Raw genomic sequence first — 25,961 nt, 5'->3', positions numbered from 1 at the left:
CGTCATAAACTTCTGAAAATGTAGTTTCCAGGAGCTAACAGTTCGTCTTCGGTAGTAAAGTGAAGTCTCAGCAGTTGCTTAGTAACTGTCGGCTGGCTGGGAGTAGCACGAGCTCAGTAGAAGGGGGTTGGGCGAACAGCGCTCGGGACCGACGCTCCCCTTGTCTGTGATTGGTCGCTGCCCTGCAGTTTTCGCGCCAACGCGCTGCATTGTGGGGCTGGTTAGCGGAAGTGAGCCGGTCGTGGGGAAGCTTGTGTTGTTTGGAGGCGGTCACTGGGGGCGTCGTGTTTTGTTTTTTTCGGATTTTAACCTGTAGGGGATTTTAAATTACGATCTAACTGTAAGTGTAAGTTTGTGGGAATGCGGGGCGAAGAGTCGTCGGATTCTGAGTCCGGGAGGATGGAGGAGAGCTCGATCCGGAGGAGTTTAGAGACTCTGTGTCAGGAGCTGAACATGGACGAGCAGACCGCAGCTGAAGCCATGGAGAACTTCTCGGCCATATGGAACACATACACACTGGAGGTAAACACACTGACATTTACTCAATGAACTTAATTTTTTATTATACTGTAAACTCCATAAAGAACTAAACTTCAGTGCCAAGGGGAGTACATACACACTGGAGGTGTTATAATATACTGTATTTACATTAACGTAAACATGTAAACTATTTGCAGGCTAAACTTCAGTGTAATGTGGGACACAGACGCTGCGTTAAAGGGCTTCAAGTAACGACTGTTTTGACTCTCTCATTCTTACCTGTTTTTTTCATATGCATAATAACTTAAGATCATATATTCCCCTTTAAAGTATCTAAAATGTCAGTAACAAACACATGATCCCTGATTCTAATGTGGTTACTTTAGAATGTTTAGTTGTGTGAAACATTCACAATTCAATATCAGGGAACAAGAGAGCTTTCAAATGTGTTTGCAATTTAATGGAATTATTGATAAATGTGACAAATCATTTAGTCTGAAAAATGACAGAAAATAGTATAAAATCCAGACTATTCCCACAGCCCAACATGTCATTTTCAAATGTCTTGATGTTTTCGACAAACTGAATATAACCTGAAAGCTAAAACAAAGAATATCAATAAATCGTACACATTACATTGTTGAAACCAGATAATTAGTGCTTTTTTGCTTGATTCATAGTACATAATGTCTTCTGTTATTCATCTAAAATCAATTAAATCAGCCATCAACTTATCACCTAACTGTTCTGTATATTAAAACCACTATAACTTGCTTCGTGTAATAAAGCTCCTCATTAAGAAAACCAAACAATTTGTACGAAAGTGCACTCTAAAATAAAATAAAGTTATTTATCAGATATAATTGAGAAACTGTAATGATGCTGTATTGTACTGGTAAAATAAGACCTACTGCTGACATCAACAAATACAGTTGATCCCATTTGGTGAACTGAAGTGTCACAGCACCAAAAGGAAGAGGCTGAACAGATGCAGGACGGGCTCTGATGGCTCAGATTGTTATTCTAAGTGTCTGACAGCATTACAGAAAGGATCCCCACAGAGATGGACCGTTTTGTTAAAGAGGAAGATGAGTAGAATCAACCTACTGGAACAAGCCAGAAACTCTTTCTATGTATTTGTCATTTAGACGTAAAGATATGATCAACATGGCCCTGGTTCACAGATACCAGAACCCCCTCTAATAAAGACCTCTGATATACAGATGCAGATTCTGCAGTTCTATCTTGGTTAATTGACATGCTACGACATGACAACCCGTGTGTCTGCTCTTCCTCCTGTGAGACAGGTATCAACCTAACCCTGTCACAGTGATTACATCAGTAATGATAGCAGGGATAAAAGTGACCTAACAAAACAGCTTCATGCTGGTTTAATGGCACTTAAAGTCCCACACCGCTCTACGAACAGCTGATCTGGTCCTGTGTCAGTCTACAGCGTGACATTTAGCAGATTGAACAGTCATAACAAGTCATTAGTCACTTTGTAGACACATAGGGAGGCTTCAGTCAGTCACAGCTTTTTATTGATACGTTCTTCTTCAGAGCTGTCAGGAGCAGTAGCATCTGGACTTTGTTGTGCAAACAAAATAACATACAAGTCAGACAGACCTGTCACATGATCATTAACTGGTTTTAAAAGAAGACAATAACACATACATTCACTTAATGTTTAATATCGTTTCATTCCGCTTATGTTGTTTATATCTTCAGGTGATTTCCTTCACTGAAAGCTTCCAGAACAAACACTAAAACTTCCTTGGAAACCCAGACTGATCATATCAACATTATATTAACTGTTATATAAAACAGCAAGAAGTACTCTCATAAATGTTTCGTGTTTTTCAAACGGTAACATTTTATTCAGTTAATTATGAAGTGACACAAAGAAAAGACCAATAGTCCTGTCTTTGTTTTTCTATTTTTAAACCAGAACAAAAAAACTAATTATAAAGATTTAAACTTTTAGTTTGTCGAATAAAAAACAATTTGAAGCTCTTTGACACCTTTTCATTAAATTCCCTTCTAGACATATTCCTGGTGTTTTCTGCAGCTTGGTGTGCTCCTGATGATGTGCATTAGTTTGCAGATGATTCATTCTGTCTGTTTGAATGTGTTTCTGTGTCTGCAGGGAGACGTGGTGCACTGGTTGGCCTGTTCTCTGTATGCAGCCTGCAGGAAGGGGTCCACTCCCACGGTGGGTAAAGGGCTAATGGAGGGAAACTGTGTCTCCCTCACCAGGATCCTCCGCACCTCCAAACTCAGGTCAGTCCCTGTCGGATATGCAGCACCTGAAAGACTAAAATATATCAGGTGTTAGATGTTAATTTTATGCGCCCTGCAGATTTTTTGTTTTCATCTATTTTAATGGTAAGTTTTTGTCTTTTGTCCGCTCCTCCTCCTCCTCCTTCTCCTCCTCCAAGTCTGATCCAGTTCTTCTCTAAGATGAGGAAGTGGGCCGACATGTCGAACCTCACTCAGGACTTCAGGCTGCGGATGGACCGTCTGGAGCGAAACTTTGAGGTTTCCACCGTCATCTTCCGCAAGTTTGAGCCCATCTTCATGGACATGTTCCAGAACCCGCAGGGAGGCGAGCCGCCGAGGCAACCACGCAGCAGGAAGCACAGGTAAGAAACACCTATACGCATGTCATCCATGATTATTACCCAGCTTATTCTAACCAACCGTTTTTGTCCTCTGCAGGCGTCTGCCGTGTCACATCAGCGATGTGTTCAAGTTCTGCTGGACCCTGTTCGTCTACACCAAAGGTACCAAGACAGCCGAGCATCTAGAAACTCTGACTCTGTCATTAGAGAGGAAGTTTAAACTGTGTGTGTGTGTGTGTCTGTGTGTGTAGGTAACTTCCGTATGATCGGAGACGACCTGGTGAACTCGTACCACCTGCTGCTCTGCTGTCTGGACCTGGTGTTTGGAAACGCTCTGCTGTGTTCCAACAGGAAGGACCTCATCAACCCCACGTTCAGAGGTCAGACACCTGCGTGTGTGTGTGTGTGTGTGTGTGTGTGTGGGTGTGGGTGTGGGTGTGGGTGTGGGTGTGGGTGTGGGTGTGGGTGTGTGTGTGTGTGTGTGTGTGGGTGGGTGTGCGGGTGCGGGTGCGGGTGCGGGTGCGGGTGCGGGTGCGGGTGTGTGTGTGTGTGTGTGTGTGTGTGTGTGTGTGTGTGTGTGTGGGTGTGTGTGTGGGTGTGGGTGTGGGTGTGGGTGTGGGTGTGGGTGTGTGGGTGTGGGTGTGGGTGTGTGGGCGTGGGCGTGGGTGTGTGTGTGTGTGTGTGTGTGTGTGCGCGCGTGTGTGTGTGTGTTTATTCAGACTGAAAACTGATTCCCATTCTCATTATTTACACAAGCAATTTCTTTATACCATTATGTGTAGATTTTCTTTATTTGCTGCAGAAGGAACGGTCAACAAACGTTCAGACTTTTCATCAAACATGGAATATGTGTGTGTGTGTAGGTCTTCCTGCTCTGTACCGCGCTGACGGCCATGTTTCAGCAGACGAGCCTCCTCCCTGTGTGTTGGAGAGGCTGTGTGAGCTGCACGACGGGCTGGTGGTGGAGGCCAAAGGCATCAAACAGCACTACTTCAAACCTTACATACAGAAGCTGTTCCACAAACAGGTACACACACACACACACACACACACACACACACACACACACACACGCTCACACATTCCAGTTTGTTTCTAAAGTGAATCTCTTCCTTTATTTCTCCGCTTATTGACCCTTTGCTCTTTCTCTCATCATCACTTGATTTTAGAGACAAAAACACGTGTCTCATAATTAATGAGTTTTTATGACTACCACACGCATAATAAGTTGAACTGGTATTGATGGTGTTATTATCTTATGTTTGTCCTCATCTTTTCTTCCTGATCAGATCCTGAAAGGTAACGAGGACAATCTGACAGAGATGTTGGATCCTCAGAACTTCATTGATAACAAGTAAGCCAATCAGAGGTCAGGGCTCAAAGTCAGTTTAAAGTCCCGATCCATATCCTGCTCTAGTTTTCTCTCTTTCTTTCTTTAAATCTGTGCTGCTGAATTCATGTTCTGAACACCAGGGTAAAGTGAAGTATATCTGAGTACTTTGAAGAGATACTTTAGTATTAACCTGTGTGTGTGTGTGTGTGTGTGTGTGTGTGTGTGTTCAGTAAAGCCATAAACAGGGAGTACGAGGAGTACGTGTTGACGGTGGGAGATTTCGATGAGCGGGTGTTTCTGGGAGCCGATGCAGACGAGGAGATCGGGACTCCGAGGAAGATCGTTCAGGGGCCGTCTGCCAGCCTGATCAACACTCACAACCAGCTGCAACAACACGTGGAGAAGGTAAACACACACACACACACACACACACACACACACACACACACACACAGATCCACAGGTAACAACTTAACACGTACATAATAAATAGACGAACATGTAAACACATATTGGGGGATATTACAGCAGTATTTTAGAACCTGGGCCATATTTTGACAGATGTTTGGTTGTTATCGACTCTTTCTGCTTCTCTGTGCTCACAGACTCTAATCTGTAAAATGTGTTAACATTATTATATAAAGTACAGACTCCATCAAGAGCAGGTTAACAAAGGCAAACGCATAAATATACAATTTATGGAGACACACAGACGGTATAAACAAACATTCTCACATAAAACTGTAGGAATAGAAGTAATCCCTCTCTCTGTCTCTCTCTCTGTGTTCAGTCTGGCTCTCTCGCCCCCTCCACCCCTCTGACGGGTCGAGGCTACCTGAAGGAGAAGGACCTGCTCGTCACGCCGGTCTCCTCTGCGACGCAGAGCGTCAGCCGGCTGCAGAGCATGGTGTCCGGGCTGAGGACGGCGCCCAGTGAGCACCTGCTGCAGATCTTCAAGTCAGTGCTTCTGTTTGTCTCTCTGATTCGTTCTGCATCTCGTCTTTATGTCCAAACATCAGACAAGTCTGCAGAGGAACAATGTGAAAGTTCATTATTGAACTCCCTCAAGACCCGGCAGGGGGGTAGTGCCTTTAATAGTTCAGGAACTTTGCATGTGGAACTAAAAGCACTAAACACTTCTGAATGGTGGACAATAATCTCCTGACTGGTCAGATACCTGGATTAATTTATTGTAGACAGTAATAAGTTGTTATAGTGTTTAATAACATAATGTAGTCTCCTTACTGAGCGTGCGTGCTGCTATTAAAGGTCCTGCTCCAGAGATCCCACAGAGGCCCTACTGGGCCGAGTGAAGACACTGGGACAAACCTTCAAAGATCAATACACCAACGACTCAGAGGACATGCCCGGCTCTCACATAGGTACAACACACACACACACACACACACACACACACACACAGACACATATACTGTCTATACATGTTAATCTGTAGTGTTTCCATGCTTCAAGATATTATTGACACACAGCAGAGTTTCAGTAGTTTATAAAAAATTCTGCTTTTGTGTTTAATGTCAGATTTTGCAGAGAACCGTCTGAAGCTGGCAGAGATCCTTTACTACAAGATCCTGGAGAACGTGATGGTCCAGGAGACCAAACGGCTGCACGGCAAAGACATGAGTGTAAGACACAGATATGAAGCAGATGTCTTTTCGTGCCAATCCTTTTCTGTGTTAGAGTTCGAGGAGTAGAACTGCAGCAGCCTGTGAGACAATAACATGTTCAGTAATGTCTCTGCAGGGTTGTTTTATTTTTACCCCCTGAACTGAGCCAGGCTAGCTGTTTCCCCCTGTTTCCAGTCTTTATGCTAAGCTAAGCTAACTGGCTGCAGCTTCATTTATAAACAGAGAGATTTATTTTCTTGTGTGTGTGTGTGTGTGTGTGTGTGTGTGTGTGTGTGTGTGTGTGTGTGTGTGTGTGTGTGTGTGTGTGTGTGTGTGTGTGTGTGTGTGTGTGTGTGTGTGTGTGTGTGTGTGTGTGTGTGTGTGTGTGTGTGTGTGTGTGTGTGTGTGTGTGTGTTTTCAGGTGTTGTTGGAGCAGGATATCTTCCACTGCTCTCTGATGGCGTGTTGTCTGGAGGTGGTTTTGTTCTCCTACAGCTCACAGAGAACTTTCCCCTGGATCATCAACATCTTCAAACTCACCCCCTTCTACTTCTTCAAGGTCTCACACACACATTTCATTGTACTTTCCCCGATCAGACTCCATTTGCTTTCCTGCTTGTAGCCATAGATGGACATGATAGTGTAATCAAATGCTGCAGAGAACATCCAGATAAACGGTAATATTCTACCTGTGATGCTGTGTGCAGGTGATCGAGGTGTTCATCCGCTCTGAGGAGGGTCTGTCCAGAGACATGGTGAAACACTTGAACTCCATCGAGGAGCAGGTTCTGGAGAGCCGAGCGTGGAGCGCAGACTCTGCCCTGTGGAGCGCCTTACAGGCTGCAGGGAACAAGGTCCCCACGGTGGAGGAGGTCAGCAGGAAACACATTACAAGATGAATTTATGGCTGCTTGTTTTTCTGCCTTGTTATAACTCTGTAGTACACTGCCGTTCAAAAGTTTGGGGTCACTTAGAAATTTTGTTTTTTTCCCTGAAAACATACATGAAATGAGTTTAAATAGGAAGAAATGACAGTGACAAAGTTAGAAATAATGATTTTTAATTGAAATAATACTTTTGTCTTTCACATTTTGCTTTCATCAAAGAATCCTCCATTTGCAGCACTTACAGCCTTGCACCTGTGGCATTCTAGCTGTTAATTTGTCAAGGTAATCTGAAGAGATTTCTCCCCATGCTTCCTGAAGCACCTTCCACAAGTCGGACTGGCTTGATGGGCACTTCTTGCGTACCATACGGTCAAGCTGCTCCCACAACAGCTCAATAGGGTTGAGATCCGATGACTGTGCTGGCCACTCCATGATAGACAGAATACTGGCTGACTGCTTCTTTCCTAAATAGTTCTTACATAGTTTGGAGCTGTGCTTTAGGTCATTGTCCTGTTGTAGGAGGAAACTGGCTCCAATCAAGCGCTGTCCACAGGTTATGGCATGGCGTTGCAAAATGGAGTGATAGCCTTCCTTCTTCAAGATCCCTTTAACCCTGTACAAATCTCCCACTTTACCACCACCAAAGCAGCCCTAGACCATCACATTGCCTCCACCATGCTTGACAGATGGCGTCAAGCACTCCTCCAGCATCTTTTCATTTGGTCTGCGCCTCACGAATGTTCTTCTTTGTGATCCGAACACCTCAAATTTAAAATCGTCGGCCCTTAACACTTTTTTCCAGTCTTCCTCTGTCCAGTGTCTGTGTTCTTTTGCCCATCTTAACCTCTTCTTTTTATTGGCCAGTCTGAGATATGGCTTTTTCTTTGCAACTCTGCCTAGAAGACCAGCATCCCGGAGTCGCCTTTTCACTGTTGACGTTGAGACTGGTGTTTTGCGGGGACTATTTAATGAAGCTGCCAGTTGAGGACCTGTGAGGCGTCTGTTTCTCAAACTAGACACTCTAATGTATTTGTCCTCCTGCTTAGTTGTGCACCTGGGCCTCCCACTCCTCTTTCTATTCTGGTTAGAGCCAGTTTGCGCTGCTCTGTGAAGGGAGTAGTACACAGTGTTGTACGAAATCTTCAGTTTCTTGGCAATTTCTCTCATGGACTAGCCTTCATTTTCGCAGAACAAGAATAGACTGACGAGTTTCAGAAGAAAGTTCTTTGTTTCTGGCCATTTTGAGCCTGTAATGGAACCCACAACTGCTGATGCTCCAAATACTCAACTAGTCCAAAGAAGGCCAGATTTATTGCTTCTTTAATCAGCACAACAGTTTTCAGCTGAGCTAGCATAATTGTACAAGGGTTTTCTGATGATTGGTTAGCCTGTTGAAATGATCAACTTGCATTAGCAAACACAACTTGCCATTGGAAGACAGGACTAATGGTTGCTGAGAATGGGCCTCTGTATGCCTATGCAGATATTTCATTAAAAATCAGCTGTTTACAGCTACAGTAGTCATTTACAACATGGACAATGTCCACACAATATTTCTGATCAATTTTATGTTATTTTAATGGGCAAAACATGTGCTTTTCTTTCAAAAACAAGGACATTTCTAAGTGACCCCAAACTTTTGAACGGCAGTGTATGTATTAAAACAATTCAACAGTTATCAAAATATTAAGCTAACTGTCTCTAACAGCTCTGTTTATGTTTGTATCAGCTAGCATTGAATGTGTTCATGTGTCGTCGCTCTCAGCAGCTGAACAAACTCTAATGCCTCTTTGTCTTTATCTCTCTTCTTGTCCTCCTCTCCCTGCAGGTGAATTTCTCCTCCAGTCTCGACACAGGTTCTGGTCCTGGCTCTGGTTCTGGTTCTTCAGGTGGAGGTCAGACCCACCTGCCTCTGGTCGCCCTGTCCCCCATCATCCACCCCCGCATCAGAGAGTTCCGATCAGGCCTGGGCAGCGCTCGTAAAGGTTGGCGTCCTTCTTTACGTTTATGTGATTAAATGCGATCCTCTCTAACACATGTCTCCTCCCTCCAGATGTTCCCCCCTCTCCGCTGTCGGTCCACGACAGGTACAGCTCCCCGGCAGCCGGCAGCGCTAAAAGACGCCTCTTTGGTGATGACCCCCCGGGCCCGACACCAGGAGCAGTCTCCATCGTGAGCCCGATGTCATCACCTGCGAAAAGGTTAACGTTCGGCTCGAGCAGCACGCTGAGGATCGGAGGTCATGGCGGACAGACCACCGTGCTCAGTATCCCCCTGCAAGGTAGAAAATACACCTTTATTAACACAGAACACAGGAGGAGAGTTCATCAGCTGCTTGATTATTTCACTACGAAAAATGTCCACATTATCAATCAAACCCCTGACCTGTCAGTGCCAGTCTAATACTGTGTAATACAGCCTGATATTTTGTGCGTATATAACGGGGTTTCTGTGTGTGACTCTCTGCAGGTGTGAATAACGAGCGCACCATCACACTGATCCCAGTTCAGCCGTGTGACTCCTCTGGTCCCATCACCGCTCAGTTCCTGCTCACCGCGTCCCCGAGTCGCCTCGCCTCCCCAAGCCGGATCATCTCTGCACACACGACCTCTGACCCCCAAACAGGAAGTGGGAGGCCGCGACGCACCGGATCACTCGCTCTGTTCTTCAGGAAGGTGAGAGGCGGAGAAGAGATGCAGGATATTCATAAACGGAATATCATGTTTTCCTACTCTGTACTAAGTTTGATGTTGTTTGTGTCTGCAGGTGTATCACCTGGCAAGTGTCCGTCTGAGGGATCTGTGTGTGAAGCTGGACGTCCCGTCGGAGCTGAGGGGGAAGATCTGGACGTGTTTCGAACACGCTCTGGTCCACAGCACCGACCTGATGAAGGAGCGACACCTGGACCAGCTGCTGCTTTGCAGCGTCTACATCATATCCAAAGTGAGGAAGTTAATTTATTTCTAAATACCCCACATGTAATTCATAGTGATGGGACGCAGCTTTTCACCACAGACACAACGTGTTTCTGGCAGCTTAACAAGGTTTTTTATTTAAACACACATGTTGTCCTTTGAGGGGAACATGTTTCTTGAGTGTGTAGTTCAGGATCTGTCAGGAAAAAGCCGTTTCTTTACCTGACATTCCCTTACATTTCACTTATAAGTGTTTTTTTTGTTTTTTTGTTTTTTAGATTATTAAAGATAATATATAAATATAAGATTATTTTTTTGGCCTTTTATGCCTTTATTGACAGAGAGGACAGTGGATAGTGTCAGAAACAGGGAAAGAGAGAGCTGGGGATGACGCGCGGCAAAGGGCCGAGGGTGGGAGTTGAACCCAGGGCCGCCGCATCGAGCACTATAGCCTCTGTATATGGTCGCCCATTTAACCGCTGAGCTAAACCGGTAGCACACACACAAGTATCTTTTTAATACATTTTAAAAATCAGGTAACCTGATTACATGTCAGACAAACATCAGGTTTTTAATTTAGATGCATTTAAAGAAAAATCTTGTTTCAATGTTGAATGATTTTCTTTCGTTCCTACAGATCACCAAAGAGACTCACAGCTTCCACGACATCATGAAGTGTTACCGCAGCCAACCACAGGCACACAGCCATGTGAGACTCACGCACACACACTCACTACAGAGATACACATCTGTATACAATGATTTTATACAGTTACACATTTATCTGCAAGCCACTGAAAAATAACAAAACTTACAGTTAAAGAAAAACAGTATTCCTGTTTGTTTGTTATAACCACAAAGACACAGAGAGAAGTGGAGAAAGTACTGACATAATTTACTATTTAATAATGCAGCAACACCACACTCTTCCACCTCTGATAAAACCTGACAGTTAAAATTGTATAAATACCAATAATTACATGTTGTTCATATTAGTTTAAAAAGACAACCTGTCATCCACACCTGATGTTTGAGCCTCTCGCTACAGCAAGAAGTGTTGTGACTTGTTTAAAGTCTTAAAAGTGTGTGTGCGTCTTTGTATAGGTATACCGCAGTGTGTTACTGCGTCACACCCCCCGAGAGCAGGTGACTGATGAGAACATGGAGGTGGATCCTGTTTCAGGAGGAGAATGTAAGAACACACACACACACACACACACACACACTTTCCTTGAGGCCTGAGTTTGACTTAGTGGGTGATCCAGCTGTTTTTACACCTGGCCCTATTTTAATCATTTTTATTTCCTAAATATCTAAACCATTAATCTGTGCATTTCCACAGCTGCAGAGAAAACCAGTCAGGTCTCAGGAGAGGAGAGCGCCGACCAATCAGGAGAGGAGGAGCGCGGTGACCTCATCCAGTTCTACAACAGCGTCTTCGTCCTGAAGATGAAGAGCTTCGCATTGAGATACGCTACCCACGATAACCGGGTACGACTCTGTCACAGTGTGACGATAACACAGGTTTATTATTAATGATATTACCCTTCACAATGTTAATCTGACTGTGTGTGTGTGCTCGTCCAGGCCGACGCCCCTCCTCTGTCTCCGTTCCCGTCGGTTCGCGCTCAGCCTCTCTCTCCTCGTCGTGTTTCCCAGAGACACTCGCTCTACGTCTCCCCCCACAAGAACTCTGCAGGCTGCCTCACCCCCAACTCCTACACCTACAGGATCAACAGCAGCCCGAGCAAGGTGACACACATGCGCACACACACACACATGCACACACACACAGGCTGCTCTGTCTATTATTTTGAAAAATTGTGCTCCTGACATTTGGTGAGTTGACATTTCAGCGTCACGGCCGTCTATGTCCTGCTGACATTATCAGAGCGCCTGGAACACTCAGCAGTCGTGATGATTAAAGGGCAAAAATTTAACAGGAACTGAAAACTTACAACATGTTGGTCATTAAAATGAGGTGTCACTTTAAGTGTGGCAGGCAAAAATAAACAAGCATTTTCTCCCAAATGTTGCACTCTAATCTCAGAATCTCAGAGGTTATTTGTTGTAATTTAACCATTTTAATGTCTGAGAATATTCAAGTGATTTTCCCTTTTTCTCTTCAATTTATCGCTTTAACATTTAATCGACTAATCACTAATTTATTAATGAAAATATAAAATAATGGCAAGTTAATAAATGATAAACTCGCCTCTCTTTCTGCTCTTCTCTTTCGTCTCGCTCCATCCAGGAGTTATCGGACATCAACCGGATGATCCGTCAGGGCTCCGTCAGCAGGAAGAGGGCCTTCACTATGGAGGGGGACGTGATGATGTCAACAACGTGCGACTCCCCCAGTAAGAGGGCGTGTCCAGAGAACGGCAGCAGTCCGGACGTGCTGCTGAAGCGTCTGCAGGATGTGGTGTCCGAGCGACAGAGTCACTGATGGACTGTCGGTCGGTTTGAAACCTTCCAGGTACTCGGACGCAGACTGGAAGTGTGTTTTCATCTTATTTTATATATTTATGATGTCATCTTACAATCATACTGCAGATAATGGCACCAATCATGCCATGTTGATTCAAAGTAGACTCTAATTCCACTTCAGATGTAGAGTTTGATCCCAGATATAATATCAAACCTGTGATATTTGAGCCTCAGCAGTATTAAACACATGCACAGAGCAGACAGCAGACACCTTTCAGGGAACCAATACTTCAGCTCTGCAGACGTCAGTGCTCCATCAGTACGTACAAGAGAAATACGTAATTGTCCTTTTAATTCCAACCTTTAATCCAGACAAAGATTTTCTATTCAGACCGGAGTGGAACAAACATTTGTTCTAGTCTGTTGTTTTCAGAGGTTCAGATGAAATATCGCACAAAGAAGCTTTGAGTCAGACGACCTTCATCGGGCTTCGTCCTCTTTTCAGACAGTTGATGAAGTGAAAGCAGAGAGCTCCATTTTTGGACTCAAACCAGTGAAATAAAAACATTTAAAGTGATGAGGGAGGAACATTGAATATTTCAACCTTGTGTGGATGAAGGTTAAAGTCTCGCTCACATGCGGAGGTTGTAGCTCGTCTTCTCTTCAGGTCGGATTATATTTGAAATAATTTCAAATAAATAACCTCTGAACTCGTGTTCATAGATTCAGTATTAAACACGTCTGCTGATGTCTCTGCTGTATGTAGACATTTTATTGCTGCCTGATTTTACTCTTTTACTAAATACTTTAATCTTTCCTCTTTGTGCTTCTGAACCAGTAAATGTATAATTCTGTAATCAAATGCTAAATGCTAACAAGAAGAGGGCAGCGTGTGTGTGTAGTATCTACACTTCTTTTATTGAATTTAACATTTTAGAAAACAGTCTTTAACTTTTATCTACCAACCGGTTTCTCTAACAGAGCACCAGCAGAGGAGGCGTTAAATAAAGAAACTGCTGTTTGTAAAATTAAGTGTAAAAAATCAGATCCATAAGCAGGAACACATTTATGTTTCTCACTCTGTGTTTTTGTGCTTTTCAAAGGATTTTGTATTTTCTACAAACAGTCAAAAGTTTTGTAAAATAAATGTACTTTAAGCAAACTGTCATTTTACGTCTTATTTTTCTTCGTCATGCCGTTGTGTTTTTATGTGTCTGCTCAGCGAAGGAACGTCCATTTGGCACAACATTTGGTATTTCTCACTTTTTCAGTCTTGAAATCGTTGAATATTTGAAGAAAGCACAGAAACTGAGAGATGACAGCAGCTGTGATTGAACAGTGAGAGGAATAATAGAGCCCATAAAGCTTCACCTCCTCCTGAACATCACATCCTCCTGTTAGACCCTACACAAAGGCCCGCTCTAAAATTAGCCCGGCTCAGTATTTAGGCCGGCTGTGTGACGGGGGGAAAGCCTCTGAAACGCTCCCTCTGACCTCACGTCTGCACAAGGTGAGCGCCGATAATCTGCCAGAGGATGGAGGAGAATGATCCCAGCCACCGTGACACCAGATTATTCCACATTTTCACGGGCGGATGGTTTTTACATGGATGACTTCTCGCAGACTCACAGGTTGTTTCTTCAGATAGAGACAGCAGAGAAAGAGTTCAGTATTATAGGGAAATAAAGAGAACATGTTTCATGCTTTCTTTTTGTAGTTATTAACAATTTAGACCCCAAAAACATCTGTAAAACTACGGGGCCAGGATTGACTCCAAAAAGTGTAATTACCCTTTAACAGGCTGTTCAACAGAGGAAGAATCAGCCGTTTAAAGCAGATTTTGAATGAAGGAGATGAAACGGATCTTTTTATGATTGCTGCATGTTTTATATAAAAAAAAATCCCTCATGTCTGCACTAGATATGTGTTGCCATGGTAACAGGAAGGGTTCTTCTATTTGGATTATCATCCTTTTTTTTTTTTTTTTAATCTTTCTGAAGGAGATCAAAGACCCGAAATTAAAACATGTAATCAGTTTCTATAAGTTGAATTTTCACATGTTTATTCTCTGCTGGATTTTATTCACATTTTAGGACAGATTTGATTTCTCTTCACAGCTGGGGTGAGCTGCATTCAAGAGCATCTCCGCTATCATGATCATATTTTATCTCGCAAAGATTTTATTTCTCTTTACATGTAAGAAAGATTTTAAGATTCAAGAGGATTGTGGTCCTAAATTGACCATTTTATTGAATGTGTTTTAAAGTAATAAGGGCAGTTTTGAAGCAATTTATTTATCTTTTAAGCGTTAAAAAACGAAAAAGAAGCTGTACAGCCTTGCTAGCAGCTTAGCTTGGCTTAATGGGCATCGGCTAGACCAGACTAAAATATCTCAACAGCTCTTTGATGGATTGCAGCGACATTTGATGCACAAATGTGTAAGATTAATTCAGTTAATTGAGTTGTATTTTTGATTCATGATTAAATACCTGAACACGTAAGAAAATCCCATTTAGACTTAGCAAATGTTAGCATGCTAACAGGCTAACCTAAGATGATGAACATGGCAAACAAACTGTTTATAAGAAGGAGACGTAGCCTCTCTGTTTCACAGGTGGTGTCTTAAACCTGCACTTTCTCTAATATCCAGCAGGGGGTTGTGAAAGAATTGTTGATTGATTCTATAGAAGTCTATGAGAAAATGGTTCTCCTTCTCTCTTGATTTATTTCCTCAGTAAACATTTTCCGAATGAGTTTATGGTCTCAATCTCTAGTTTCAAGTCTTCTTCAACACTGTATGATGTTCATTTAGTCAATGATGCTCCCATTTAGAGTCACAGAGACCATAAAGCAGGGGAGAGTTTCGGGTGGGGCTACCTGTGACTGACAGGTCACGAACACATCACATGTTGAGTGACACACACCATAAAGCAAATGAAAAATGTGTTCATATATTTTTTTAATTGTGTGTTGTGTAGAAAATAGACATGTTTTTATTTTATTATGGAGGATGTTAAGTGTTTCCTGGTAATCTTTTATTCTATCCTGTTGATTTTGTCTTCTGATTGATCTTTTTACATTCCCTAATTATCAATAATCTTCTAACCGGTTAATATCATTGTAACTGCACTCCATTCATTCATTTATTGCTGTATATTTCCCCACCACACCTTTCTCTGAGACTCCAGCTTCATCACCAACTGAGAAAACCACAGGCTGCTTTCTGCGCATGCTCAGTGTCACCTCTCTCTCTTGCTCTCTCTCTCTCTCTCCCTCCTTTTCCCTCCTCTCCTCTCTCCTCCCTCCTCACATCCTCCAGCAGTAGCCTCCATCTCTCCGGATGTCCTCCTGCCTCCCGGCCGCGCGGCTCCATCACCAGGTAAGCCCCGTCTGTCCCTCCGACCACTTTCTGCCTCCTCTCATCGATCTCCCCAGCTGATTATCGGTGCTGATCGGCGGTGTTTACTCGTTATTCTGCGGGGTGTTGGGGTGGATGCAGCCAGCTTGGATGCTGAATCCTCCCCGGTGTTTCCCTCCGGAGAAATCGGCGCTTATTTTGCGTATTTTTAACCCAGAAAAAGATCCAGTTTGACCCGGGCTATCCTTCCTCTCCCAGGCCGGGTTATCAGCCGCCAGGTCCGGGCAATGAATAACATGTCAAACGGTGTGCTGCTTATCAGACCCGGCTGATATTATCTCACACACACGCACGCACGCACGCGCACACACACACACACACACACACACACACACACACACAGGGTAGTCTTGTGGTTCAGGTTTGGGCAGTTTTGCGCATCACAAGGTCACGGTTCTGGTGTCGGCCGGACTGTCAGACTCCCTGCGGGCCATCGGGGCTTCATGTTCGGATACAAACTGTGTCAGTGGGCGACCTCAGCCCGGAGCTACCGGAGAATTACCGGCTGTACAAACATGAAAGATGTGATGTTTCCGGGAGGATTAAAGACCAAAACACACATTTAGACGCATTTTATGTCTGAATTTACACTTGAGGTTTGCTGGGATGGATTAACTGTGTCAGGAGGATAAATGAGTCCTGTAGTACAGACTGTAGCCGCCATCCTGCTGTAACATCCAACAGACTGCTGATTGTAATAACCTGGTGTGAAACTGCTGTTTGAACACAGATCTGCGCATGAGTGAAGATCACACCCTCAGCTCTCAGGTGTTAACCTGCACACACACTCAGATTTATTCTCATTTATTCTCTGTGAAACAATGTGTTAAAATACAAAATGAATTCATGCAGGTTACAAGTGTTTCTTTCACATGTACTGTGTATGTGTGTTTGTGTGTGTGTTACAGAGAGTATTTGTTCAGGATTTAGGATCTGATTTAAACTCTCCATTGGGATCGACAGGAAGTGACAGCGATGATGGTGATGAGAGGAGAAAAAAATGGAAATAACTAACAACCAAGATGAGCGTGTGTGTGTGTGTGCTGATATATGTCTGTGAGCTCTGAGATCATCCAGTCACTTGTATTAATGACTGTGTACTAGTTTAGTATGACTATGAACAGCTTCTGCAGGCCAAACAATGACCCTTCAGACTCTTATTAAAGGAGTATTTTCACAGGACTTAAGATAGATAGATTTAGACCCCAGAGGCTGAATATTTACAGAGTGATAGCATTAATATGCTACAGTGTTAGCGAGAACAGACTCTCATGTCTCTACAGGAGTAATATATCAGTCTATTAAACAGTTTATATGTCGTGTTCCTCTCGCTCTGCCGTTATCTAACACGTGTCTCTGTGTTCAGTGAGAATAATGCAGGCTGCAGTCTTTGTGGAGACATGAGCTCATCGAGTCCATGGAGTCTTTTAACGCCGTAGAGCTCAGAGAGCTGCGAGGCGGAGGAGGGCGGGGCTGCGTGTCTCCGCCATCGGCACCGTGGACGGGGACCACAGCGGGCTGCACCGCCCGAGGGTTTGAGAACGCCTCCTACCAGCAGGACGAGGACTACGACTACCAGCAGGGGGCGACTGTGTCCGCAGGGGGTCCGACGTCGACTTCAACAAACAGCAAGGTATAAAGTCAGAACCATGTTTAACATCTGTAATGACACAGGTTGTTTTATCTTCAGAGGTATTTAATGATCCCGGACGACAGACTGTGTAAAAGGTGAACGTATTGACGGTGACGTCACTTGTTCATTTAGAACCCTGAAGTTTGGCATTCTGGCAGCCGCCATCTTGGTTTTTTGGATCCAGAAGTGATCACACTTAGACAAGAAGGTGGATACACGCTGTTACGTCTCTATCCTGTTTGACAGGTGGTAGTGACCTGTCAATCACAGGTAGCCCTGCCCTAAACCCTCCCCTGCTTTATGGTCTCTGTAATCTCTAGTTACAGATTCTACATAGTAGAATAGTCTACATAGTAGAATCTGTAGGTGAAGATGTCCAGGAAGGCAAGTGTTCTGGTGTTACGCTTGTAGTCCGAGTAATATTGACTAATCACGTATCAGTAGGCTGCGGCGTATGCAGGAAAAACAGTCCGTGAGGAGAGCAAAAGCAGGCAGAACGTAATCCGCCGTAATGACATCCTGGCATCCGTCAGCGTGATCTGACGACGATTTAGCTTCTTAATAATCTCTATAAACAGACATATGCATGCTAACAGCTAACAATCTGTTCTAGATCTAAAATTTAACTTGAGATGAATTCCCTTGACGCTGTGTCACAAAGTCGTTCAGCGTTCAGATTTCCCCACTTCCTCAAATGCATCAGAAGTTTTCTTCTCTTCTCAAGGACAGACCTGACAAAGCTTGAATTTTTACTTCTCACAAATCTGCATCATGATGTTAAAATGTTTTTAAAATAAAAAAAGGTCAGACCCGTTAATTACAAGTAAATAACAAGAAAGCGGTTTCTCTTTCTGGAACAATGCAGCACGCAGAAAAGGAAGTCTTGACGGGAAGTTGTTTATCGCTTACCGCTCAGCACGTTCACCAGTGTCCCCAGAGGCTATATCGTCTCAGACTGTAGCTGATTGGATCGGCGATTGTAGTCTCTGTGACTATAAATGGGAGCATCATTGACTAAAAGAACATCATGCTGTGTTGAAGAAGACTTGTAACTAGAGATTGAGACCATAAACTCATTAGGAAAATGTTTGCTGAGGGAATAAATCAAGAGAGAAGTAGGACCATTTTCTCATAGACTTCTATAGGATCACGCTTTTTTATACAGCCAGTGGAGTCGCCCCCTGCTGGACACTAGAGAGAATGCAGGTTAAAGACACAGAGGCTACGTTCTCTTCTTATGAACAGTTGGTGGTTTACCATGCTAGCTATCTAAGGTTAGCTTGTTAGCATGCCATTGTTGGCTCATCAGCACTGAACATAACTGAGCCTGAAGAAAATGTCTTAAGAGTGTTTTGATGGCACGAGATATTTCGTCGACACACTGCTCTCATGAATTATCACATTATTGTAGCCTTAATATTAATGTTTTAATTAACATGTTGTATTTTCTTAAAGAATAGCTGCAGGTCACATTGTGAGCTGTTCCAAACACATAGTTTAGTAGACAAACAGACTTTGGTTTCCCTCTGCTTACACTGAATCATCCAAACTGCTGAGAAGAACCAGGTTTTCTTCTACCTACTTTTCTTTTACTAAGAAAACCTGCCTGCAGATATGAACTGTTCCTCTCTGTGATGCTGCTTGAAGTCCTAAATACTAAAAGCTTTCCTTAAATCCAGAGTTAAATAAAGCTCGATGGAGGGTAAACAGGAACAGAGACCAGATTTTGGAGCGAACCTGACACTGAAACACTGAACCCAAAGCTCTCGAGCCAGATATTGATTTAATTCCACAGACTCAGTGAATTAAACCAAAAAAAGAGGTCACACAGAATGTCAGCACATGTCAGAGAGAGTCTGGTTACACAATAGAGATTAAGATTAAACAGGAACATTATGTGTTAGACCGAAACAAGTTTAATTTGAAGGCTAAATATTTAACTTCTGCTGTGATAATGTTTCGAAAATATTTCTAAAGAACTTTTAAATTGAAGCTGACCTTTTTCATGATCCAAACAAAAACTATCTGTTTCTGTGCTTTGTCTTTCTCTTTAATGTCCTCATTAATTTTTGGTTTCTTCACTCTGCTCTTTGTCATCTTTTCTTTGTCTTCTTTCTCTCTCAGGCGGAGCAGCACCCGGAGCTCTCTCCGCGGTCGTACGATGAGGAGGATGAAGCTGGAGTCCAGGATGAAGGTCAGGACTTCACAGAGTTTAACCCCGCGGACGACCACTCAGCGGACTACGGCTTCATCTTCGCCCTGGTGTTCCTGGTGAGCGGGATCGTCCTGGTGGTCATCGCCTACACCATCCCCCGGGAGGCCAAGGTCGACCCCAACTCAGTGTCTGCGCGTCAGATGGAGAAGCTGGAGATGTACTACGCCCAGCTGGGCTCCCACCTGGACAAGTGCATCATCGCGGGGCTGGGCCTGCTGACGCTGGGGGGGATGTTCCTGTCCGTGCTGCTCATGGTGTCCATCTGCAGGGGGGAGATGTACCGACGCAGGGCCGCCTTCGTCAGACCCAAGAGGACTTACGGCTCCATCAACCTGAGGATGAAGCAGCTGGCGACCGGGGAGGCGGTGGGAGGCGAGTGCGGGGATGGAGGGGACGGAGGGGAGGAGTTTCTGGTGGAACATGCAGAGACGAGGAATCACACGCAGGCTGGACCGAGCCGAGATTCCAAACCAGAACCAGGACCGAGCAGGAACCCTCCTCCTGCTGCTTCGTCTTCTTCTAATGCTGCACATGGAGTCATCTAACCCTCCTTTACCTTCTGACTTAATCTTTGAATGAGCTGCAAAATGGGGATCAAAATGGTGCAGGTCCCCGTGTTTGTGCTGACAGGAGGAGCACATGGTGAGCACAAGGCTCTGCAGGAGCGAGCGGGTGGATATTTATTCTGAAGGATGTAAAACTGAGCTACGGACGCTCGATGAGGTGGAGAAGAAGAGAGGTAAGATTCTGTCTGTGTAGAAAAAGCACATTTAGATGAATGGTTGTATTTCAAAGATTACAGTTTAAATATATAAATATAAGTGTGTTAATCAGAGTTTCACAATAAAAGCACATTGTGTCAGACAGATCCCGAGGCAGAAAACAAGATCAAAGCTTTATTTTGAAAGTCCAGTGTTGATACTCGTCCATCGGGTGACTGAACATGTTCAACATTCAGATCTGCCCCAAGATGAACCACAGAGTATGAACATCTGTAACTATAGATGGGCGTCAGCAGACAGGAGACAGAGTGTCAGTACTGGACCGTGTAAATAAAGTAATTATGGAAATGTGATGCTAGCTCTCACACAGATAAACTGAGGCAACAGTTCTGAAAGTGAAATTTACACCCACAATCACCAGACAATGCAAACATCATAAACACACCCTCTGCATCCTGCAGGAAACTCAGTCAGTAGCTCAAAAGGACGTTCAGTCAAAATGTGCATTCGGCCAAATGACTCTGAAGAAACACTGAGTTTGAACATGAAGCTGCTTTTAGCTCATCGTTTCTGTTCTAGTGAGCTAAACGTGATTATTCTTGTTCTTATAAAATGTCTTAAATCAGAAGAAATCTGTTGTTTACTTCTAAAAATATCATAACTTTTCATAAAAGTTTCCATCTCCGACAGCGGTGTAGGCAACATTGCTGGCAATATTGACAAAACAAACATTAGCTTGAGAAGCCTTTTGTCTGTTTGAATGTCAGCAGCTTTCTTCAATTAAAAAACAACAAAGAGCTGGCCCAAGAAATAAGATAAAACAGTTTAATTGTTCTTAACTGTTTGGATAAAAATGATGCTAAAGCTCCTGTGAGGAACTTTCGATTTGTGCTGATTTTGGCGCCCCCTGTGGACAAAGCCGTACCTCTTATCTCTCTGCTGATTTTGTCCTGTACATGCTTAAGTGGTGGATTTTAACCAAAAATTCTCATCCTGCTTTCTTTAACAGTCATATGTATCACTCACTTTAAATTTCTGCCCTGGAAAATGTAAACAAAGGCAGCGTGCAGTTAATCGCTTCGTCTGACACCTACCCCCCACCAGCAGTTTCAGGCATTCAAAATAACTATATAGAAATAATCAATCTTGTCTCTGATGGTCTGGTTTGCTTTTGTAGGTCATATACAGGAATCAGGATTAATTTCAGCCTGTTTCATGACCAGCGAAAAACTCCTCACAGGAGCTTTAAGAGTCCCAAAATCTTGCATAAAAGTTGCCTCCAGAGGCACTCAAAGGTTTCAGTTTTTGGAGCCCCCTTGTGGTCAAAAAATGCTACATGCAGCTTTAATGTTTTGCCTTTTGAAGATTTTTATGTGATTGTTTTACACCAAAAAGCACAAAGTTGAACAATGACACTAGTAAGTGTAAGGAAATACAAAAACACACGGAGCAGAGAAGGAGCTGAAATGAGACACACGTTACCCAGAAGGCTTTGCAACGAAAGTCAGAGAGCTCTCCTTCGAGGTTTATGTCGGCAATCAATTCTTTAAGTAGTTTCATAAATCCTTTGTGTTCTTCTTCCTCAACAACTCTCCTGGGATGGAAAAGATTTTGTCTTTTCTGCAGATCGATTCTTTTTTCATGTCAGAGGAAACTGAACGGAGGAAAACGACGGCTTTGTTTTTTTATCACAGGGACTTTGAGCAGCTTCGTTGAGGCATTTAGTCGAGGTGTGTCAGTGTTTGAGTTCTTAAACAGCTGGAAAAGATGTTTAAATCTGCAAAACTAGACGAGAAATCCTGTGATATAAATTCGTGAACAGTTTCCCATTTTTAACACATAGTTATAAGAGATATTTAACACTTTCACTGCTGGAGTCTGACGGACTTAAATGTCACATGTTCATAATTGAATGTCACACATCTGATGTCACATTCTGCAGCATCCAATAACTGTTGCCTCTTGTTTACTAACCAAGCTAGCATCATTTTCCACAGCTTCACAGAAGGAGTCTTTGTGTCAGGCTGCAAGTAAAAGTCCACCAACAGCAGCTTGAATGATTATATATTAATCTGAAGTTTAAAAGGTGTCAAAGGGGATGTTTTAAAACCTGTGCTCTATTTTTACATATTTTGGGGTTAAAATGACTACTAAGTGTTTGAATGTCTCCCGTCGATGTGTTCAGCCTGCAGCAGTGAAACAGGCTATAAAGGCTGCAACATAATCCTTGATGGATCTAAGTGCGTCCACTTAAAGTTCTTGTTGTTTCCACTGACAGGCTCAGATTGTTATTCTAAGTGTCTGACAGCATTACAGAAAGGATCCCCACAGATATAGAGCTTTTTGTTACAGAGGAAGATGATTTTTTTAACCACAAACAGATGTTACATCGCTCTCTTCAAACGCACCAGACTCCATTGACAAAAACAGTGATTTAACAGTGGATAACACAGGAGCTGCTGCTCTACTGCTGCCTCCAGCTGTTTAGTTATTTTGTGTTATTGTGTGGCTTTGGTTTTTGAACTGGTGTGTTCATATTCAACACAATATTTGTGTAACGCACAATAACACAAACAAACTAACCAATATGGAAATAGGAGAGTTTCCACTATCAAAGCAAAACACTGGTACCACCAGACTCCATTGACAAAAACACTCATTTTAGAACACAGGAGCTTCTGGTCCGCATAAGTTAGTTTGGTTGTGTTGTTTTGTGACTTTGGTGTTTCTAATTGTGAGTTATTAGTCATGTGTTTCCCCAAACGTGTAAAAATAGGTTCAAGTTTACTGGATTCACTCTTAAAGTGTATAAAACTAACCTGGTCACTGCTGTCATCAGAAAACCTGACAAAAGATTTTCTGGTTTTAATTAATTGAAAGCTGAATTTAACTTTAATGTGATGACAAATGATATAAATGAGTCCATGAAATGTGTCCAGACAGGAAGCAGGTTTTGAGTGGACTGAACCTTTAACGACACGTCGCCTCTTTCTCTGTATTATATGTAAACATGTTATTTATGTCATGTAAGGATTCTATATGCCTTAACGAGTAAACACACACTGTAAATTGTGTATACGCAAATATTATTAATATGCTGATGTATCAAGGTCTGTATAGAGAGCCAACTAGCCAAGGGCAATGTAGCTACACACACACACACACACACACACACAGGGACATCTGGAGCCCAACACACACACAAACTGATCTCAAGCTGTTCATTAGAAATATGTACCATGTTTGATTTTACTCTGTAAATACTTCATGTAGACGAGTCGGATGTAAACGACCAGCAGAGCTCACAAACCAAATACGCAACGCAGGTATGCAAACAGGAAACAGGAAACTACAAACAGGAAACAGTTTTATTTCTTTGTGTCAGCAGCAGTTTGCTTTAAACTGACAAAATAAAAGTCTTTATAGAAACGGAGCAGGAGAACAAACAGCTTTGATGTTGATTATTCAGATAAATTAAATCACAAACACATGTGTTGTGTATTTTAGTGCTGTAACTTACAACTACTTCAGTTATCAACTAGTAATCAAGGCCTGCAGATTATACCTTGGACCACTGTCTGATAAATTAATATTTAAGTAAAGTAAAGTAATTGTTGCAGCTTCAGCACATAAAAAGTCATTTTTACTGTAAATGGTAAGAAAACATTAAGAAGTGAGCACATCATACGTCCCTTAAACATTCAGCAGGAAACTACTGTTAATGATTTTACTTTGAGATGATGTAAAATATAAAAACCTCTGATAACAACGTCACAAACATCGATCTGTGTTTGTTCTCTGGTGCAGCAGGTTGTGATTGTTCTGTTACTGAACGGTCGCAGGTTCAATTCCGTCTCTGCCGATGTGTCCTTGAGCAAAGAACAAACATGAAACAACCACATGATGTCAGACACGCTGACACGCAAACCCCATAGCGAACACTTTGTGACTGTTGAGCAGGCGGGGATTTGTCAGAACATCACAGCGAATTAAACTAAAGGGTGTGTTGATCGACAGTTGCTACAGTGACGAGAGGATCAAAAAAGACCGTTTAGAATCAAAACTTTATTTAGAAATACAGTTAGGCCTTTTGCAACAACAAGGCAGAGCTTCAGGTACTTTTTCCTCTTCTCACGTGTGTCTTGGAAGTGCACTGAAAGATATTTTGTCTCATTCATGAATAAAACAGCTGGACTGGGGCTGTTTGATCATGTGATCTCAGATGTCTCAGGCCGCCGCTCGCTCTGCTGCAGCTCCACCCGTCTGACACACATTTGTACTTTCTGACTCAGCAGATCTGAAGTGACGTGAACGAGCGGTGAACCCGAACGAGCTGCAGACTTTAAAAAAAACAAACCTGCAGAGAGCCTGATTATACACTCAGCTGTTAGGCAGAATGATGCACATGTCAAACACAGCATGTGGAAATAGCGCAGCATTAAGATTGAATCTGAGAGGTCAGAGCGCTGCTGTGATTTCAGGCTGAGAGGAATAAGACGTAAACAGAGAGAGGAGAGGAGGAGATGAAGAGATGGAGGAGGGTGGATGGGATGCTGCAGAGACGTGAGGAGATTTCTGAAGAGATTCTCATCTTGCAGAGAAACACGTGGCGAGTGACTCTGCATAGAGACAAACACTTTAAACATCACATCCAGGTTTCACAGAACAAAGAGGAATAAACAGCTCAGTGTGGGGTTTAAAGAGGATGAATGGAGCTCTCGGAGGCTGATTCATGCAGAGACAGAGAGAGAGAGAGAGAGAGATTAGAGTCACGATGGAGGGATGATGGCTCTCTCTGCTTCACTTCACACAGGTTGGACTCACGGAGCTGGAAGGAAAAAGGTCTGAGAGGCTTTCAAGTGAGTGAAGTTACTCGGCTGAGCGGACAGAATCAGGTCAGAGTGAAGGTAGATGCTTTTGTGGAAAAACTCTTAAAGGAGAAGTCTGGTTCTTAAAGGGAGTGAAGCCCATACTTGATGTGATCATCCTCTGTCTTTCTTATCCGTGTGAGCGGCTGAAAGAAGCACATAGGAAACAAAAGAAAGAGCCCAAATGAAAGAGGTTATGATCTTTCTGTTTTTAGGATCCTTTCAGTTAAGAATGTTCAAGAGGTTTTTAATGGGAACCAAATCACCTCCCATGGTTGTTGAAAGAATTTAAAATTTCAACTAATTGAGTCAAAATGTCCAAAGTTTGTGATCGCTATCAGCGTGAATGTTATTGCGACCCCATGACTTAATGGTTGTAAATCTGAGGCCCGGTTGGTTCTCAATGAAGTCATGTTTTAGTTTTGTTTGGTTGCACACTTCACACAGCCCATTCGGCGGTTCTGACTCTGACGGTTTCGCGGCCCGGTGCTGAACAACCTACGGCCCGGTACCAGTCCGCGGACCGGGGGTTGGGAACCCCTGTTCTAAACTAAACTTAATTCAGTGAACTCGGCTCTAAACGATGTGATTAACTACAGATCAGAGCAGAAGGAGACAGAGGGTGGTTTCCTCTGTGACGTGTTTGAACGTCGGAACAAACTCGAGCTCCTCGTCCGAAGACTCAGAGAATCAATCTTTATTCAGTCTGCAGCACGATGACTGTTTCCATAGAAATGATCTATTTATATCAGAGGACTGATGCTGGAGCGTCTCAGGTGTCATTAAAGTCCTTGAGAGGACATGACAGAGG

General features: G+C 43.2%; 2 protein-coding genes across 2 annotated transcripts; both read left to right on the top strand.

Annotated features, from left to right (window-relative positions):
* Positions 1–256: 256 nt before the first annotated feature.
* Positions 257–13,446, top strand: rbl1 (retinoblastoma-like 1 (p107)). Its single transcript, XM_069678093.1, has 22 exons — positions 257–522; positions 2,630–2,763; positions 2,922–3,125; positions 3,202–3,266; positions 3,356–3,484; positions 3,968–4,131; positions 4,394–4,458; positions 4,668–4,842; positions 5,228–5,394; positions 5,707–5,819; positions 5,977–6,080; positions 6,484–6,621; positions 6,770–6,934; positions 8,778–8,934; positions 9,003–9,230; positions 9,419–9,624; positions 9,716–9,892; positions 10,502–10,573; positions 10,969–11,056; positions 11,207–11,355; positions 11,452–11,616; positions 12,119–13,446. Exons 1-22 carry the CDS (start codon positions 361–363, stop codon positions 12,311–12,313), a joined length of 3,222 nt encoding a protein of 1,073 aa, XP_069534194.1. The 5' UTR covers positions 257–360; the 3' UTR covers positions 12,314–13,446.
* A 3,683-nt stretch (positions 13,447–17,129) lies between these two features.
* On the top strand, positions 17,130–20,105 carry tmem74b (transmembrane protein 74B). Its single transcript, XM_069679110.1, has 2 exons — positions 17,130–17,345; positions 19,470–20,105. The coding sequence occupies exons 1-2, from the start codon at positions 17,130–17,132 to the stop codon at positions 20,103–20,105; spliced, it is 852 nt and encodes a 283-aa protein (XP_069535211.1).
* The last annotated feature ends 5,856 nt before the right edge of the window (positions 20,106–25,961 follow it).

This window comes from Semicossyphus pulcher, unplaced genomic scaffold, assembly GCF_022749685.1.
Source record: "Semicossyphus pulcher isolate SPU_LCO1_2020_fin unplaced genomic scaffold, fSemPul1.0.p SCAF_3, whole genome shotgun sequence".
Classification (NCBI taxonomy): Eukaryota; Metazoa; Chordata; class Actinopteri; order Labriformes; family Labridae; genus Semicossyphus; species Semicossyphus pulcher.
The sequence above is the reverse complement of the archived record's forward strand: the minus strand, read 5'-3'. Positions and strand labels throughout refer to the sequence as shown.

Excerpts from the sequence above, each read along its gene's own strand:
- rbl1 (XM_069678093.1), top strand. The coding sequence starts at position 361 with ATGCGGGGCGAAGAGTCGTCGGATTCTGAGTCCGGGAGGATGGAGGAG. Across the intron at positions 5,395-5,706 it reads CACCTGCTGCAGATCTTCAA|GTCCTGCTCCAGAGATCCCA; the intron begins GTCAGTGCTTCT and ends CTGCTATTAAAG. Across the intron at positions 8,935-9,002 it reads CCTGGGCAGCGCTCGTAAAG|ATGTTCCCCCCTCTCCGCTG; the intron begins GTTGGCGTCCTT and ends TCCTCCCTCCAG.
- tmem74b (XM_069679110.1), top strand. The coding sequence starts at position 17,130 with ATGGAGTCTTTTAACGCCGTAGAGCTCAGAGAGCTGCGAGGCGGAGGA. Across the intron at positions 17,346-19,469 it reads CGACTTCAACAAACAGCAAG|GCGGAGCAGCACCCGGAGCT; the intron begins GTATAAAGTCAG and ends TTTCTCTCTCAG.